Source organism: Tiliqua scincoides, chromosome 2, assembly GCF_035046505.1.
Source record: "Tiliqua scincoides isolate rTilSci1 chromosome 2, rTilSci1.hap2, whole genome shotgun sequence".
In the NCBI taxonomy this organism is placed as follows: domain Eukaryota; kingdom Metazoa; phylum Chordata; class Lepidosauria; order Squamata; family Scincidae; genus Tiliqua; species Tiliqua scincoides.
Window position 1 is genome coordinate 119,263,813 of NC_089822.1, and position 18,085 is coordinate 119,281,897.

The window sequence follows — 18,085 nt, forward strand, 5'->3', positions numbered from 1 at the left end:
CTACCTAGAGATGCTGGGAACTGAAACCAGGACCTTCTGAATGCAAAGCAAATCCCTGACACTGAGCTACATCCAAGAGCTGTATCTTTGCATGCTCTTTGATTGATAGCATAGCCATCTTTTCACACACAAATGCAACTTTCAACATGTGAGGATTTTCCTGGCATGAAGACGAAGGGAAGGAAAATGTGATCTGTGAAATTTCCACCTCACACACAGTTGCAGAAGTGTTGCCAGAACAAAAGGTAGCTTTCTTATTATCTTGACACATTTGTCTCCCTCTTGGAATGTTTTCATTTTCTATTCATTTTCCAGTTGCTTCTGTTACTGTTCTGGAGCTCTCCAGCCCCTTCTCATGCTTCTGCTGCTTTAAATGAACATTCTGCTGTGAGTTTAACTATGGCTCGGTTACCATGAGCTCCTTATATGTCTTCTCAGCTTGGCGGCTGCTGAAAAGAAGCTACAAGGAGTGTCATTACTGGCAGAAGCACTGCTTGGTTCCTCAACACAACAGAGAGACACACAAATGTTAGTGCAGATGGGAGAGGTGAATGGGTACCAATGGGTGTGAAGCATGCTCCATATGCTCACTGGCTCATGCGCATACACGTGTACACATATACAGGAGAGCACCTACATCTTCAGGATGAGGATTTCGTTCTTGGCTGCCCGTCGTACTTTGCGCCCATCTTTCTTGAGGAACTTCTTGCAGATGTACAGTCTGTCTGTCTGGCGTTCACGGGCCACACAGATCTCACAGAACTCCTTCCTGTGAGACAGGAAGGACAAAAAGAAGCCAGGCATTGATTTAAGAACTGCCCTGCTGGATTAGACCAAAGGTCCACTAGTTCAGCATTTTGTTTTCTACAGTGGCCAGTCAGTTGCTTTGGGGGAACACACGAGCACGCAGGATGCCTCCCCTTGTGTTTGTCCCAAGTGTCCAGTAAATCAGAATAATCTGTCTCAGAAGTCAGAGGTTCCATAACTATTGTGGCTAGAAGCCACTAATAGGTCTCTCCTCCATGCTTTGAATTTGTGCTCAAGGAATGTCAAACAAGGCATTGGGAAAAGCTTGAAAAATAGGAATGCCAAATAGGCTGGTCATGCTACCCAATGGCCAGTTGGGTCATGTGTTGTATGTGCTTTCATAAAGGGGATAGGTTGCAGCTGCCCCCTCAACAGTCAGTAGTAGGGAAGTCCCTGCCTGGTTGGCCAATTTGCTACTTCCAACACTCTTTCTTCCACCTGCTGCTTGGGGTAAGGTGGCTGACCAGACATAGGCCGAAATGTGAATTACAACCCCAGCAGCAACTAGGACATGTTCACTGAGCATTGCAGCCCAAGTGTTGAGAATGAATGAGGACAGAGCAATGACAGTGCAAGATAAGAAAAAGGAGGTGGAGCCACAGTGGGAGAGGAAGCAGAGCTCTCTGTCAAGGGTCAACCTGGGGAAGAAAGTGCTGTTTTCTGTAGGTGGTCGAGAGGAGTCTTGGGATGCTTGCATGGCTGTGCAGGTAGTGCAAGAGACTAGGAAGGATAATACAACTATGCCAAAAAATGGAGTGTGTGTGTGTGAGAGAGAGGCAATGTTGTTGAGGTGCTATGTTCAGGCACTCCAATGGACTAGAGAAGAAGGCAAGACTCTTCCATAATGATGCACTTCTCAAGTTGTCATGTTCCTTGGAGGTTTGCACCTGCATTGCTTGCCAGAGGTGGTCCCAGGAGCTGGGACTGTGATTTGGAGATTGTTGTCTACTTACGCCCGTAGCAGCTGCCCAATCTCATACTTGTCAGTGATGTCAGACAGGCTATTGTAGTTCTTTTCATCCCGCAGTCCTATGCAGCCAAACGGCATCCTGGGAGAAAGGAAAAGTTGCTGCAATGATTCCAACTGTAACCTTCCTGAGAGTTCACCTTCTAGCATTCACCTTTAACAACGTTGCATGGGCTTGGTATCTCTTGGAAAATCTCAGCTTGCTTGTTTTGGAGGATTTGTTTTTAAAGCAAGTGTCTAGTTCTCATGGCTTGTGCAGATTCGTGCACAGTACCTAAATATCTAGTCCCAAGCACAAACTATAGCCATTAACAGACTTTGTTTTGCATCAAGGACTTGAGTTTCTTATGTATAATAATTTGGATTATTTTTTAATTTGCACAACACTTTTAAGTCTCTCTTCTGCTACTAGGTTCCATGTTCCCCTCCTTTTCCAATTCCATGGGGCCTGCCATTGACAGAAGAGTGTCAATTGCAACATCATTGCAACAAGAGCCTGGATTCTCACTTTTTGCATCACAGAATGTCCTGCTGAGCCCTACTAAACTGAGTCCTAACAAGAGCTTTTGCCCTTCAGAAGGGAGAGACTGGGGCTGTCATATAGAGAAATGCCTTCTGAATTCATGACCCTTTCTCCTGTCAAAATTCCCTTCATGCCTCGTTAGCGTGGCCTTCACACTCCAGAGGCAGAGAGCTGCTGGAGTGGAAGAGCCAGTAATCTCCTCTCAGGGCAGGGCCCAAACCCCTAGAGTCCTGTCTCTTCCCTCTCCCTCCCAACATATTCTGCTCTGATCTGCTCAGTCCCACTCTTCTCCTAGAGCTAAAGAGAGAACCATGGAACCCAAGTTCCATCCCCAATAAGGAAAGTGTATCAAAGGCTTGGCGCAAACAACATACCCACTGGTAGCACTGATTTCCCAGGTACCTCCCTGTCCCTTCCCAACCTCAGCAAGGAGCTTAGTCTAGGAAAACAAATTGCACGTATCTTTTATTGCAGTTAATGATATTAGTAATGACTAACTTGTCCCAAGGAATCGGGGCTTCTTAATACTCGTATTGAGAGCCAGCATGGTATAATGGTTAAAGCACTGGACTAGGCCAGGAAGGTCCTGGCTTCAAATCCCCACTCTACCATGCAGTCTACTGCGTAAAGTTAATACTTGCCATCTCTCAGTCTAACCTTCCTCACAGGGCTGTTGTGATGATAAAGTGGGTGATACCAGAACCTAATATGCACCTCTGAGCTGGGGACTGGGAAAAGACGGGCAGAATTAAAACAAAATTGTGTACAGTACTAATGCGGGATGAATTTGCTAACTGGTGCTGGAGACTATCAGCCAACAATACTGCAATATTGGCACAATTCAGACAACAAGCCTCCCTGGCAGACTACTTACAATGGGCCTACATGATTAGGTTACAAGTAGCTATGTGTATTCAAGGATGCATGCGTGAATCAGGCTTATTTAGGAGGTGCAATTCACAGCTCTGTTTGTGTGTCTTGAATTCTAACATGACAGTTTAGTATCTTAGTACTACCTTCACATACCACCATCAATGTACATGACACTTTATAGAATAACACAGTGAAAATAAAAAAGACTCTAGGCCCAAAAACATATAGTCTAATTTTAACAGTAAGGGAAGAAACAGTGGAATGAGAACAACTAGGGTAGCCCAGGAAAAATGTGAGCAAATGGAGTCACACATACAAAGGCTTTCTTTCGTTTGGGTGTGACCTGAGAGGTGAAGCCAAAGACTTCATGGAAAAGGTGAGGTCTGAAGGGAAAGCAGTGTGCCACATGTTTATTTTTATCCCATCCCTCCTTCAGACAGCTGAGAGCAGTGAGTGATTAATTCCTCCTCATCCTTACAACAATCTTGTGAGTCAGGTTAGGCTGATGGACAGCAAGTGGGCCAAGATCACATGGCGAACGTCATGGCCAAGTAAGTGCTTAAAACCAACTCTCCATGGTCCGAAGTCGAAAAACCACATTGCTACATTCCCCCCCCCCCCCAGTAATGCTTGCTCAAAGATAAACCTGTCAGTAAGCATATTGTTTCATGTTCCTCGCTTTCTTGGGCAGGGCATGATAACCTGCAGGTTGATTTTCTTGTAATAAGGGGGTACTGGAGACCTTTTTTAATGCCTGTTGATTTACACACTTGGTGGGGGGAGGGGTGTTACACAAGAAGCACTAACCTCCCAAACCTGCTTCTTGCCCACCATCTCAGATTGATTTTCTGCCTCTGGCCATTTAGACTGCCTCTGGCAGGTGTGTGTGTGTGTGTTGTTGCCCTCTGATCAAAAGCCCAAACCTGTTGCAGCTTCCACCTACCAGCTGAGCGTTCCATCCATGACTTAGTCATGATGATGATGATGATGATGACTTTATTAATAATAAAATTCTGTAGAGGGCACTGTATTTTAAGGAGCTGTACAAAGAGATTGACACAGGCCCTGTCCACAGGTTTACAAATCTAATAGGTGTGATATGAAAGAAAAAAAAAAAAGAATGGACAGGAAAGGGGAAAACAAGCAGTTTCTGGTACCAACTGCTAAAGTTACATCAAATTGCATAAAGAACATTATAATGATCAGGTGGACGGGCTGCTGAGGAGAACTGTTGTGGGTGGGGAGGTGCCAAACAGCAGTGGGAATTGCTATCTTCCTCTCCCTCAGACACAGCCACTGTTTATTCATTCTGTTGTTCACGCCTCACTGTTCAGCTAGGACTGACTCCCAAAGTGGTTTACAATTTGAATCAACAAAAAGGCACGCTAAAACAGAATGCATTAGAAGGAGGTGCGTGTGGCACTCTCTTCTGGTCCCTGGCAGTTGAGAGTCCTGGTCCTGGTTCTTCCCTCCAGAGAGGGGGGAAATGGCCAAAGGAACTACAGATAGACTTGGGACTAGCTGGTGATAAAGACTCTATCCCAGGGCAGTCCTCTCTCTATTGCTCTGCTCAGTCCTTGGGTCCCTTAGAAGCCCAGCCATGCCACTGTGACCTTGAAAAGCAGAATTTTATGTCCTGTGAAAATATTAGGACAGAGGAACCTGTGCATAGGTGACTCTCCAGAGTGCACTTTCATCCAAAAGCAGCAGAAACCAGCAGGGGGCACACTCTGTTTCCAAATATCTGGGCCCAGAGAGAGTGTCTGCATCTACATCAACAAGAAAAGTCATCTGTGACAGATGCTGCTTCCTATCGACACACAGACATGATGTGTCTCTTTCTTTCTTGCTTGAAGTAATGTAGTGGGGGCTGCTGTCATGCTGCCACCTCTGGGTGAGAATATCAAGAATACATTCACAGAATTCTGTTTCCAGGCTCCATAATTTAAGTATGCCTTAGCGAGGCAGCAGCTGCATCTTATCTAAGCAGAAAACTTTCCACAGATGGACACTGAGCACTTGAATGTCCAACAAGCAAACCAACTCATGGTTCAGTTTGGTTTTTTGACCTGATGTTCCTTCTTTGTTTGCAGTGAATCTGTTCTTCTGACAACTGCTTTGCAAGACATCTTGTAAGAAGTGACATAGATTTATATTCATGGGCGCAAAAAATATTTGCAAAACTTAGGAAGAATCAGATAAGAGGAGAAACTTGCTTCTTGATCTCAGCAGCAACCCTGCTATGAAATCTCTAGGCCTAATCATGTAGGTGTCAGTGGCCTGGATTTTTGCAACCTTGGAGTTTTTATTGTACAGTATTTGTTTACAGTAGACTGACAGTTCTGAGAGAAAATAATTATGGAGTTTGGTGCCTTTCTGTTCTAGAGAGTGTTAGCAAAAGAGACACTTGAAATGATTAAAATCTAAAAATTAGTCCTCATCCAATATTTATTATGTAAGTTAGAGTTAGAGACATCCCATTGCCTGTCTACATGTAAATGCATCCATTGGCTGAATAGCTGCAGGGTGGCGGAATGTTCATAATTATTCTGTCTGGAGAGGTGAGGGCAGTCCACAAAGGAATATTCACAAACACTGCAGTTTCTGGTTGGGAAGTGAAAGGTCTACTTAGCTAGGGGGGAAAAAATCAATGTAGGCTAGCAACAGAAGAAGCTGTGTGCATGGAGAGGCACGGAGCGGAGGGTTGGGAAACTGAATAACAAGAGGGTGCAGAACATAAGTAAACTAAGGGACAGGAAGTCTAAAGCCAGAATGACTGAAAGAAGGTTGAAAAAGAAACCGGTGGGAAGGATAAACAGAAGAAACAGAGGCCTGAGGACAAGGAGTTGAGGAAGAGAAGGCTTTATGAGAAAGAGGGCCTGTGGACAGGAAAGGCTGTAGGGCAGAAAACAAGAAGAATGCTGAGTAGACAAGGTGGCTTAGGGGTGGGAAGCTAATTTGCTAAAGGGAAAAGAGAAGGGTGCCTGAAGAAAGCACAACAGAGTAGGACGGGGGAAGAGAATTAAAAATCTGATGGAATGCTGAGTGGCAAAAGCCTAAAGGAAATGGGGCAGAATTCGCAGAGGTTTGAGGAAAGGAGCCAATCAAGGAGAAACATTGCGGAAAATGATTGGGGACAGTATGCAGTCACATATATGTGTGTTGATGGGAAGGGTGTGCATGAGTGAGAGGAGGCTGAGGAAACATGAGCCAGGGATGCAAAAAAAGTCTGATGTAGGGAGTGGTTAAACTTCTTGTCACACTGGTTTAAATGGCCAGCGTGGCTGCAAGATCCCTAACAAGTGACAAAGAGTCTTGCTGTGCTGAAGGAGCAGAATGATCAGTTTGACCAGGAAAACTTTTCCAAAGAGCCTAAGGTTGGAGGTGGGGGTTGGGCAGGCTGGACACTGTTGAAAGTTCTTTCAACTGTGCATATTTTAAGAGGCTCACAGTTTATATATACCGTAGATACTCGCCTATAAGGTGAGAAAGTTCTGCCCATAAATCAAGTGTAAATCATGTCCTCGCCTTATCTACGGGTCACTCAGGGGTCAGGGCTGTTCAGGCAGGTTGCAGCAACCAAGAGAAGCCCAGGGGAGTGCAAGAGGAAAATGCAGAGATAATTACAGGGCAAACAATCTCCATGGCTACGGGCTCCAGGGCAAGCTGCAGCCAAAGTTAACCTTTTCACTCCTCCTGAGAAAAAAGTAAGCCAGGGCTCAACAATTCCATTTAAATCAAGCAAGCCTTGTTCTCTTTGGCAGGATCACAACCAACCCTTCTGCACCCTCCTTCCATTTTGCAAATGTTTGGCAGAGGTCTGGTTTTGAAAACACCAAGATGTGATCCTCATTTCCATCTGAAACAAAGTCCCAGGCTACAATTCAGTGCACCATTACTTAAGAACACTACCAATGGAAAGCAAGGGGTCTACTTCTGAGTAAATCAGGTTGCAACTATGTGTAGATGCGCTTGCTCACGCTCATTCCATGTTGCTTGTCTCTCCACTGTGAATTGAATTGCACACTCTAAGCCAGGGGTGTCAGATGTAAGGTCCGTGGGCTGGATAAGGCCCGCGGAGACTTTATGGGCAGCCCGCATGCTCCTGGGGTAGTTCTAGGGCCACCCCACCCCCGCTTGCTCCTACTGCGACGCATCAGGAGTCGCTTTGCCGCGTCAGGAGGAGGATTCTGAGGGCCGCAGATGCTGTGCACAGCATGACGTTCTGAGGCCTTGGAGGACCTTAACGTCATCCCTCTCCTTAGCTGCTGCTTCCAGCAGCAGCGAAGGAATACCAGCCTCGCGTTTGCTCAAGGCTTTTTATAGGCTTTGAGCTCACGTGAGACTTTCTGGTCTCCCATGAGCTCAAGGCCTATAAAAGGCCTTGTGCAAGTGCAAGGTCGGCTTTCCCACGCTGCAGCTGAGGTGTGAGGGTGTGCAGATCAGCACTCCTGCCTCACTCCTCTTGGGGCTTCGCCCCCCCACCAGTGCTCCTCCCTGGGGCTTTGCAGCCACCATCAGGTGCTCCTCCCTGGGGCTTCGCCCTGCACCAGCGCTCCTGCCTCGCTCCTCTTGGGGCTTTGCAGCCACCAGCAAGTGTTCCTGCCTCACCCCCCTTGGAGTTCCTGCGCCCACCAGCCAGCACACCTTGTGCTTCAGATGTTTGGGTTGCCTCCAAGCACTCTCTGCTACTTCAAGAAAGGTGAATCTGCCAGCAGCTACCTGCTGTTTTTCCCCTGCTTTTTTTTTCTGCAAAATAACTTTCTTAGCCATCTGCATGTGTCTGCCCCAATTTCTGCAAAACAAGTTTCTTCTAACCACACTTTCCTGAGAGTAAACCCCATTGAACAAATTAAGACTTACTTCTGAGTAGACCTGATTGTGCCCTTACTCTTATTAACTGCTGTTTTCTGTATTCATACAAACAAGTCAAAGTATTGTTCTCAGCTCAGTTTGAATGCTGTTTTGAAGGTTGCAGTCACTTGTAGCAACATAAATAAACAGCAATCACATCATGGTACAACAGTGATGCTTTTTTATTTATTTCTTCTGTTTCAAAATTGTTCAGTTGTGAGTAACAGCACTATAGGGGTAGGTGGATATAGCTAATAACATACAATGGTTGTGAATAGTGATTACCTGCTCTACAGTCAGTGTCTGTTATACAAATATGATGTGCAATACCAGCCCTCAGCAGGTGCCATGAATCCAGTGTGGCCCCCAGGATGAAATGAGTTTGACACCCCTGCTCTAAGCTGTATGTTATATGCTGAGCCTCTGGCTTAACATACCAGGCACCTTAAAGAAGAATTTGATTAATGGTTCTGCTGGTATATTGTTTACAGTGCACTTACTATGATAGTGTTTACAAAAAGGTTATGAAGACCAGAATTTTAAAAGTTAAAGAATAAAAATGTATCTTATGATCTTTTACTACATTTTTAATAAATTAAAGACTGTACAGTTCTTAGGTAACAATTACTGGTAAGTTACTTTTCAGCATCTGGCCACAGGAAAAATCAGACAAAATTATAGTCAGACACCCCCCCCCCCCAATTTAACCCCCAACTTATCCAAGGGTCATAGAAAATTCCATGATTTTTTCTCAAAACCTGTCCTTATCTGTGAGCTCAATATACTTATATTTGAGTATCTGCGGTGCTGTAATGAAAGAGCTGCAAATTCAACAGGATTAAAGCAAGGTATATTGATAAACCAGTAACAATATGCAAAAAGAACAATGTATAAACTTTTTCCACAATCAGCATGTTGAAATAATTAATAGAAGAGGAAAGCACATACAATAATCAACTTAAAAAACATTTTAAAAGGCCAGGGATAGTGGGGAGGAAGAGGATCTTGTTCAGGAGCCAGACTATTCAGGCTCTTTCTGGTAGCCTTAGGCTGCAGTCCTATGCACACTTACCAGGGAGTAAGTCCCATTGAATTCACACGTAAGATTGTGCTATTACAGGCTGATGCTTACTTAAAGGTAAGTCTCACTGATATCAGTGGGATTTGCTGTCCAGTAAATATGCTTTGAATTGCAGCCATTGATCCCAATCCAGCTAACATGAGTTGTGGCTAATACTGCACTTATATGCACTCAAGACAGAATATGTCCCATTGAAATCAGTGGGATACACTTTTGAGCAAACATGGATAGGAATCCTCTGTGTGTTCCATTGAAAGCACTGGGACTTAAGTCAGGTGCAACCAATTTGCTCCATCGATTTACACTACAATCTAAAGTGAACCCCTCTGAATTCAACAGGACCCGCTCCTTAGTGCAGCCTTATAGATGTGCTCTTCAGAGTGCAGCCTCAGTTACAGCTAAATTTAGGGTGGATCACAAACCCTCCAATAGTTCACAGGTGAAATCAGGGTCATATTTGTTCCAGCCCAATTCTCATACCAAGGCAGTGGCAGCACATGATATTTTGCTGCCTGAAACAGAGCACTAAATGACACCCCCCTTCCTGACCCTTCCTCTTGTTTTCTATTTAAAAAAATTGCACACATCCCAATTCCTTTTTCCATTAAAATCTCAACCCCTTTCTTTCTCTATTGCAGTGATTTTCAGCCTTTTTCATCTTGCGGCACACTGGCAAGGCACTAAAATGGTCAAGGCACACCATCAGCTTCTTGACAATTGACAAGGCACACTGTGTTGTCAATGGGGGCTCACACACCCCAATGGTCCTATTGCTAAATGACCCTCTCTCAAATTCCCACGGCACAACTGGGGACCATTCGTGGCACACCAGTGTGCCATGGCACATTGGTTGAAAAGGTTGCTCTATTTATTTATTTATACAGGTATTTATATACCACCTTTCTTTGATCATCAGATTTCTCCTCAGACTTTAATCCAAGGCGGTTTACATAGGCAGGCTGTTCTAAACCCCTGTAGGGATTTTTACAATTGAATAGTTCTGGTCTTTCATAGAACTCCTTGTTCCAGCTGGATTCCTTCCCGGTCTGGTCTCTCTCTGGCCCTTCGCCTCCCACGTTCCACTTGATGGCAACTCCTCTCTGCCACCGAGGGTCAGCTCATCAGTATATCAGCGTGTCACCAGTTCTCGGGTACTTCCGGTTGTTTCGAACTGGCAGCCTCAGATCTTCAGGCATACAAGGCGGCAGCTCTACCAACTGTGCCAGACCTCCTGCCCTATTGAATTGAGAAGATGAAATGCGGAATGGTGCTATTCCACCATCCTTCTCTGCAACCCATCCAGCTGTGTGTGTGTGGGATGGGCTGCTATGCCACTCCGAGAAGTGGCTCACATTCTGCTATCTGAAGCAGCTGGCTTTACCCTGCTTGATGGTAGGACTAGCCTTGTAACCACAGGTCAGGACCTGAGTTCCTCCTCCATGGTTGTGCTCTGCCTGCAAATGCTGTATTTACTCTTGTTATAGTTGAAGAGCATGTGCACTGCTGAGGCACATCTCCAGCTGCTCCACCAGTTGAGACAGGACAGGTGGCAACTGGAGAATGAATGGACCTGCTTGGTAGTGTCCTGGCACAGCCCCCATTTGTGCAGTGCTCCCTCCCAGTCTATGCATCTGGTGCTGAAAAATCAAAATTTAGTACATCAAGATATAAGTGCCAAGAGGATGTTTGTTCTTTTGGTTAAAAATATGCTATAACATAACAATATGTTACCAGTGGTTCAGAATAAACTACAGTGGCTGCACTGAAAACATCCTGTTTTAATTGAGCATGTTGATTTGATGATGTTTTCACTGCTCAACCTGTTCAGATGATTTTTTAAAATTAGTATTGAACTCTCTCTCTCTCTCTCTCTCTCTCTCTCTCTCTGGGTTGTTTGATAGGATTTTCAAGATCATCATTTTTTTTGTATTTTGTGAACTGCCTCAAAGCTTTCTGGAGAGGCAGTATGCACAGTTAAGAATTGACTCAACTAGTGCCAAGAGGATGTTTGTCCTTTAGATGAACAATATGTTTGAAAAACAGAACTCTTGTACAATATGTTATCCCCAGTTCAGACTAGGCTGCAGCACGCAAAATGGCAGACTATGGTCTGTATAGCAGTTGGTGCATTTATACACACACGTCTAACTTGTTTCATTGGTTTTGGGAATCATCCCATCTCTTAACAGGGTGGGAGGGGTTGGGAGGGACTACGAGAAAGCGGGGACAGAAGCAGCAAGAGGGAAGAGAGTCACATGCAGCAGTTTACCAGGACGACCCAATCCTTTGCAGCTCTACTCAGAAGTAGTCCCATTCCAGCCAGTCATTCAATGAGGCTTCCTCTGCCCAAGTAACAACGGAGTCAAAAGGTCTCTGATCATGCGTTCAGAAAGCATGAACACTATGAACCACCTCCCCCCTGGCTTCTCCCCCTCCCTGGGCTTCTCCAGCCAACTGTAAAGCAGGAATTCCCTTTGGCTCCTACTCCTGCCCTCTCTCAGTCACAGAAAATATCAGAACACCCATCATTTGTCCAACGATCATTGGTTCATTCCTTCCTATCAGAGATGGGCAAAAGAGCTTTTCTCCTGCCTCCCTGCTCCTACTTGAATGCATTAACCCTTTGCTGCCTCATGGCTGGAACTTCCCTGCTGCTCGCCCAGTCTGAATGATGCCCCCACAAGGTTTTTCACACAGTGAAAACAGTAAACAAGCACACTGAGAAACAGACAGACTCAAGTCTGCGTGCATGGGGACTAGTCAAGGGGGGTCTTGACTCCAGTGTTTTTCTGAATCTTCCATGTGTGCGACTCACAAGTCCACAAGTTGGCAAAATACATGCATTTTCATGAAAGAAAGCAAGCAAGCAAGCCTTGACTGGCAGAAAAAGTAGAAGAGGTTTTTAAAAGATAAATACATAAACTAAAATGATTCTGGACAACTCCTGAGCTAAAATAAAGGTTCTGTGCAACAAGGACGATCTCAAAAGAGTTGCTCTCCCTCCTCCCTCCTCATTTTTTGAGAGGACTCATGTGCAACTGCATGACAAGCTGAAAAACAATGTAAAGGTTTCCAGGTTAGTATGCATGTGTATGTTATTACTGAGGAAAGGGAATGAGCTACTCTTTACAGTGCAGAGACATCACTAGGATTTTCATTACCTGTTATGGGAGCTCAATGCATCATTCCCATGATGGACCTCCTCCCACACCAGACCATACAGAATAAATTGAAATATCATACGCACAACCTGGATGTAGTAGCATCCGGGGTTGGTGTCATCCCCGTTAACTTTACTTAAATACTGTATATAGCAGCACAAGTCACTCAACAAGTAAGTAGCCAACAAAAAACCAGTGGCCAATTGGATGGCACTCACACAACTGAATAAGAGTTCTACAGCTCTGATACATAGAAATGAGAGCTGACTTATACAAACACCTCATTGGTTCCCCGCTGTGTCACAATAACACCTCATTGATTCTCAGAATGCTCATTGGTCAGTTTTGAGTTAAGAAAGTCCACTTTTTGTTACACAAGGCAGTTGTGTTTTCTTTTTCTGGTCAATTGCCATCTGATAACACCATAATGTTTGATAGAGTACAGATAATTCAACGTGGTTTGTTTTATTTCATTCTGCATAAATTATCTATTAAGTAATATATATGGTATTATTCGTAAATACTAAGGTTTCCACAATTTTGGCCAGTAGTGGTTTCATCCCCCCCAAGGGTGTCACTCAGGACGGTTCACACCCCCTAGTGATGCCACTGCTACAGAGTACAGAGTACAAAGTACAGCCTCCTGAATCATGGGTAGATTAATGCATAAAAGTATCCACTGAACTGGGTGAGAGGAATAGGGAGGGGTGAAGAGAGTGACCAGTGAACTGGGATGACCAAAGAGGAAAGACAGAGAATGTTTTTAAAAATGAAAATGACAATACGATGAGTGGCGGAGCAGGTTACTAGCCGTTGATAGATGATGAGAAATGCTTTCTCTGCCACATGTTTGCTTCTCATGCTGCTGTTAAAGGCATAGGCGGTCTGCCCAAAAGAAAACTGGCAACCATCATGGCTGAGCGTACCCTGAGGTCCAGTCAGACAGCTGCTGCAGGTGGCAGATTTAGTTGGAGCATCCTTACAAGGCAGCAAATGATTGTTTCTTTCATCATGTTTTAACTGCAGGGTGTTCGTGGGAATGGGCTGGAAAGAAGCGAGGAAGATTTTCTGCCTCAAGTGTCAAAATGTTTTTGGGCCTGTCCTGGAAAACACTGCTCTGGAATGCTGTTCAGTTTTCAGCTTCTGTTTTTTTCAAAGCTATTGCAGGAGAAGGCAAAGGCAACTTTCAGGTTTGCCAAGCATGTCATTATTCGTTTGATGGGCATGCGAGAGATTGTAGGTGCCACTGTACACTTTTAGGGGCAGCCCCACAAGCACAAGGTTGAAACCAGGAACAACAGAGAGATCATAAACAGGAATGGCTTTAAAAAGATCAAGTTCAAATTAAGAACCCTCGAGGTTCATCTCGCCTTTCTGCCAGAATAAGGCACAGTTTCTCCTTCACTGCTTTCTCTGGAGGCATTACACACCGTCTGAGATTGTATGTATGGAATATCTTTCACAGGCTTCATCATATTTGGGACACTGAAGCAGAAAGCATTTCTCTGTTTCAAATGCTCTGCTGTCACATTGATTACACAATTGCTCTCTGAAAGTTTTTGGAAGATGTGTTGAGACCCTTGCAGTCCACAAGGGGGTGCCACTATACTACCAGACAATTACCTGATGCCATTTATTGGTTTTATTGGGGGGGGATGTTTGTGAGTGATCATAGCATTGTGGGTTGGGACTGAGGGAGGGAGTGTGTGCATGCATCTGGGACTGGCAACTTTGTCACTTTATGAGCAGCGGAAACAGAAAAGGTGAAAAATTTATCTGTGCACTAAAAAAACATGAAGGAATCAGGAGATAAGCTGCCGGAGGCAAATTTGCACAAGGGGGAAAACAGAAAATGGGGAAAAAAGAAGGAAAGAAGAAAGAGACAAATGCAGAGAGGAGATCAGAGGGACTTTTAATGTGAAAATCCCCACTGGATAGCCACAGTCTACATAGGATTGGGGGTGGGGGGGCTAGCTCCTTAGCTGTATACAGAGAATTGAGCAACCACCTTTCTTCCCTTAGGATACAGTTCACTGCTAGCCCTCTGTCATTCCATGAACCTGGCCCTGAACCACAGTGACCTTCAGTCTGAAGTGGTCCCCTCCTGTACGCTCTTCATCCTAGGATACTCAGAACCTGTTGCTGGGAGAAAGAGCCCATGGGAAGTTCCTGTAACCCTCTTATTGGTTCTATAACCCCAGGAAGCCTGGTGTTACTATGGCAACCCAGCAACATGTTAGCAACATTAGTGTCAGGTAACTTAATGGGCAAAAGATAGATGGAAGGCCCAGCCACACCCAGCAAGAGAGAGAGAAAGACACACACACAAACATAGCAGATGTGCACACCGCACAGGGTTATATAAATATACACCGCAAGAGACACACCAGTGGCAGATACACAGATAGGTGACCAAGGAACAACAATGCAGCACACACAACAGTGCCAAGGGTAGAGGGACCACAGCCACATCATGTACCTAGCCTGTACAGATATGCACCTAGGCCAAACAGATATGGTGACTTACTTCACATGTCCTAGAACACAGACAAGGGTACACACACCAGAGAGCATCAAACATTGCTGCACACTAGAGGCTTCACAGGGCCATAGGCAGCAAGATAAATTGGGAATGAGGTCCCCCATAAAAAAGCAATTTGCATGAGGATAGCCATAAACAAACATGCTCAGCTGCACAAATATACCAAAAAAGGCATCTCAAAAGCGTATGCACAGAGGCACCAGGCTGGAACACACTGTTTGCATTTGCAGAACCACAAAATGAACAAGCGTAATGAGATGCATATACCTAGCCCAAACCCATGGCAGAAATGCAAACAGACAGAACCAGAAAGCAGATGGCTGCATGCTGTGAGCACACACACAGCATGAACGCTCCCCTTTGGATTGTTTCTACTCCTAGATGTGTATTTTTGAAGACATTCCATATCCATAGATGCTGAAATAGAGGTACTTGAAGTGAGAACCATGGAGAACCATGACAGAGTGGATCCCTTCCAAACCTTGCATTCCATGCCCTATACATGCCCAAGCAAATAAAATTGGACAGCGTTATCCTCCCCCCCCCCCCACTGGTTAATGCCAGACCTGCTCAGATGGTCAGATGAAAACAAGTGTACTACATTTTGCATTGCAGGAGAGAGCCGCTGCTTCTGTTGAAACACAGAACAAGTGACTCCTAAGCAGGTTCCATGAATCTCTTGGCCTAACCCACCTCGCAGGGATTTTCTGAGGATAAGAATGGGGGAGGGAAAGACCTTTTATGCTACCCTGGTTCTTTGAAAGGAGTCTAGGTGCTGTTTTTTTTCTTTAAAATATATTAAACGAAGTCAAGAATTTTGAAGAACTTTGCCAGGATATCCAAAAAGAAACCAGCCCAGTTAGATTTGGGGCCCTCTGTCCCCCTGTTCAAAACAGTTGATTCTCCCCTTGCCATACCACTAGCTACTTTTGAAATGCCATTCAGTTTTGAGAGCAGTTTTCCATGTCCCATCTGGAGATGCCAGGTATGAATCATGGGCCCGTCTGTAGAAGCAGGTACACTTCTCCAGAGCTGCAGCCTATTGGTGGCTCCTCAGAATCACAGAACTTTTTCACCATCTTTTGAATCCTGGTCCTTGACTTCAGTGTGTACCTTTTCTTAGAAAATGTTAACATTTGGGTACCACAAGTAATTTCTTATTTATGACATTTATATTTCACTCTTCCTCCAAGGAGTTCAGGATGGCATGCATTGTTCATGTCCTTTCCCACTCTATTCTTGCAACAACCCTGTGAGGTAGGTTAAACGAGATAATAAAGAGTGGCCCAGTGAGCTTCATAGCTGAGTGGGGCTTTGAAACTGGCTCTTCCCATAGTCATACCATAGTCTTTCGAGACTGAAGGTTGCCAACATGGATGGATGGAGCTTTGAACACCTGAGGGGAGTGAGGGTCCTTCAGGCATAGTCTGACATGCTGCAATATCCAACCACCAAATAATGCAATTTTTCAACAGTTCAAATTTTTATCATAGGAAAATGTTTAGTTCTGGTGCTAAGAAAGAAAATTTTCTGCAGTGGGTGTGCTGTAGTATTGGGTAAAAATATAGCAGGCACCAATAATGGGTGCAAAGTCAGAAAAATAAGTAGGTCCCACTATTTTGTTTTATTTATTTTATTATATTTTATTATTTTGCTATGTTTTATTTTATTTTTTATTTTTTATTTTATTATATTTTATTATTTTGCTATGTTATCTGCTGTGTGAACTTTTTAGTTGAAGAGCGGTATATAAATATTCTTAATAATGTCATTATTTTGCTAAATTATCAGCTTTATGAACTTTTTTAAAAACTGGAGAGTGGCATACTGTATAAATATTTTTAATAATACAGTAATCTATTCCAACTCTACTGCCAAGACCTGCCCTGCTACATTTCCCTTCCTTCTTTTTTTAGAGCACAATAAACCATACTGAACGCTGTCTCCCCCCCCCCCCCAAGATGTGCAAAGACACTAGGTAAAAGTGCTTGTTTTAAGTGTCTAGACACCCTTGCAACTCTTTCCCTTTAGATGCTCATAATTTTGCCTGACTTGAACCCTTGGGGCTAAAATTGGCTCCGGGCAAATTCCATTCTTAGATAGCAGGTTTATAGAAAGTTACATCTGAAAAAGCAGTGCTATTTTTTCAAGCAAAAGGTCAGTGAAATACGAAAATTGCTTGGTGTAATGTAATTTCCTTCCCTAGCAGCACAGGTCATCTAGCAACACCTTAGGAGAATTTCAAATCAGAGTATATTTTAAGCAGGAAAACAAAATCCACCTTATTGAAGAAGGGAAAGACACCACATGTGGCCCTCAATATTGTCCATTTAACCCTTTCCCCTCTCGCTTTCCTTGTTCCATGCATGTTTACTCAGAAATAAGTCTCACTGTGTTCAGTGGAGCTTACTCCCAGGAAAATATATTGCAGCCTCATTAACTTAACACTACGGTCTCTGTTTCTTACACATTTCCCTTGCTCCAGGCTCGTTTTTGGCTTCCTCCCTTGTCTCCCCACAACTGCTTTCAGCCTTTCTTTTGTCCCACAGTTGCTTTTAGCAAAAAAATGGAAACAATATAAAAACCTGCAAAACCTATTCACTGGTGGTGGGATGAATGGACACAGTATGAGCAGTGATCTCTCCTTCAAACTGCCTTCCCACTCTGCAAAAACTATTATCTGTCTAAGCCTCAGTCTCTTTTCTATTTGCAGCGTGAGGGGTATTAATATTAGTTGTCTGCAGGGGTGGGCAAACTTTCAACTTTAGGGGTCCTGGACCTTTAACAATTGTATAGAAGAGGACATTTCAGCAGGTGCAGAGCTGTGCCTGCTGAAATTCTCTCTCTTACACAATTGCTAAAGGTCCAGGATACCTAAAGTTGAAAGTCTGCCCACCCCTGGTCTTCTGTATAGGAACTTTATCAGGATTCCTGTGATATTGCACATGAAACACTTTCAATGTTCTATACAGTACTATATAAATGCTTACTTTGACAAGTAGTATTGAAAAGCAGGCTCATCCTTCTCATCTTTATCCTCATCCTATTCTCTCCATTAAAAAATCAATTACTTCAGCATTTGTAAAAGAACTCAAAGAGCTATTTAGGCTTGAAGATTTCCTCCTGCTAGAGTTGTAAACATCTGGAATAAGACATGTCTTAAGAAGGGTGGTCCAGTGTTGAACCAGCAGTTTTTAGTATACCTGGGAGAGGGGATTCCCAGTTGTCAGTCTGGGGATGAAGCCTAGTGAGATTTAGCACATTCAGGGTGAAACCC

The 18,085-nt window shown here is 44.1% G+C and overlaps 1 protein-coding gene across 1 annotated transcript in view; it reads right to left on the reverse strand.

The window, feature by feature from the left end:
* Positions 1 to 18,085, reverse strand: part of LOC136641003 (caM kinase-like vesicle-associated protein) — a 36,731-nt gene that overhangs the window by 13,743 nt on the left and 4,903 nt on the right. The window contains exons 2-3 of the mRNA XM_066616522.1: positions 1,761 to 1,856; positions 638 to 769 (exon numbers count right to left, since the gene is read on the reverse strand). Of these exons, the coding sequence (XP_066472619.1) occupies positions 638 to 769; positions 1,761 to 1,855 (227 nt within the window). The 5' untranslated portion in view covers position 1,856. The remainder of the gene's footprint in view (positions 1 to 637; positions 770 to 1,760; positions 1,857 to 18,085) is intronic.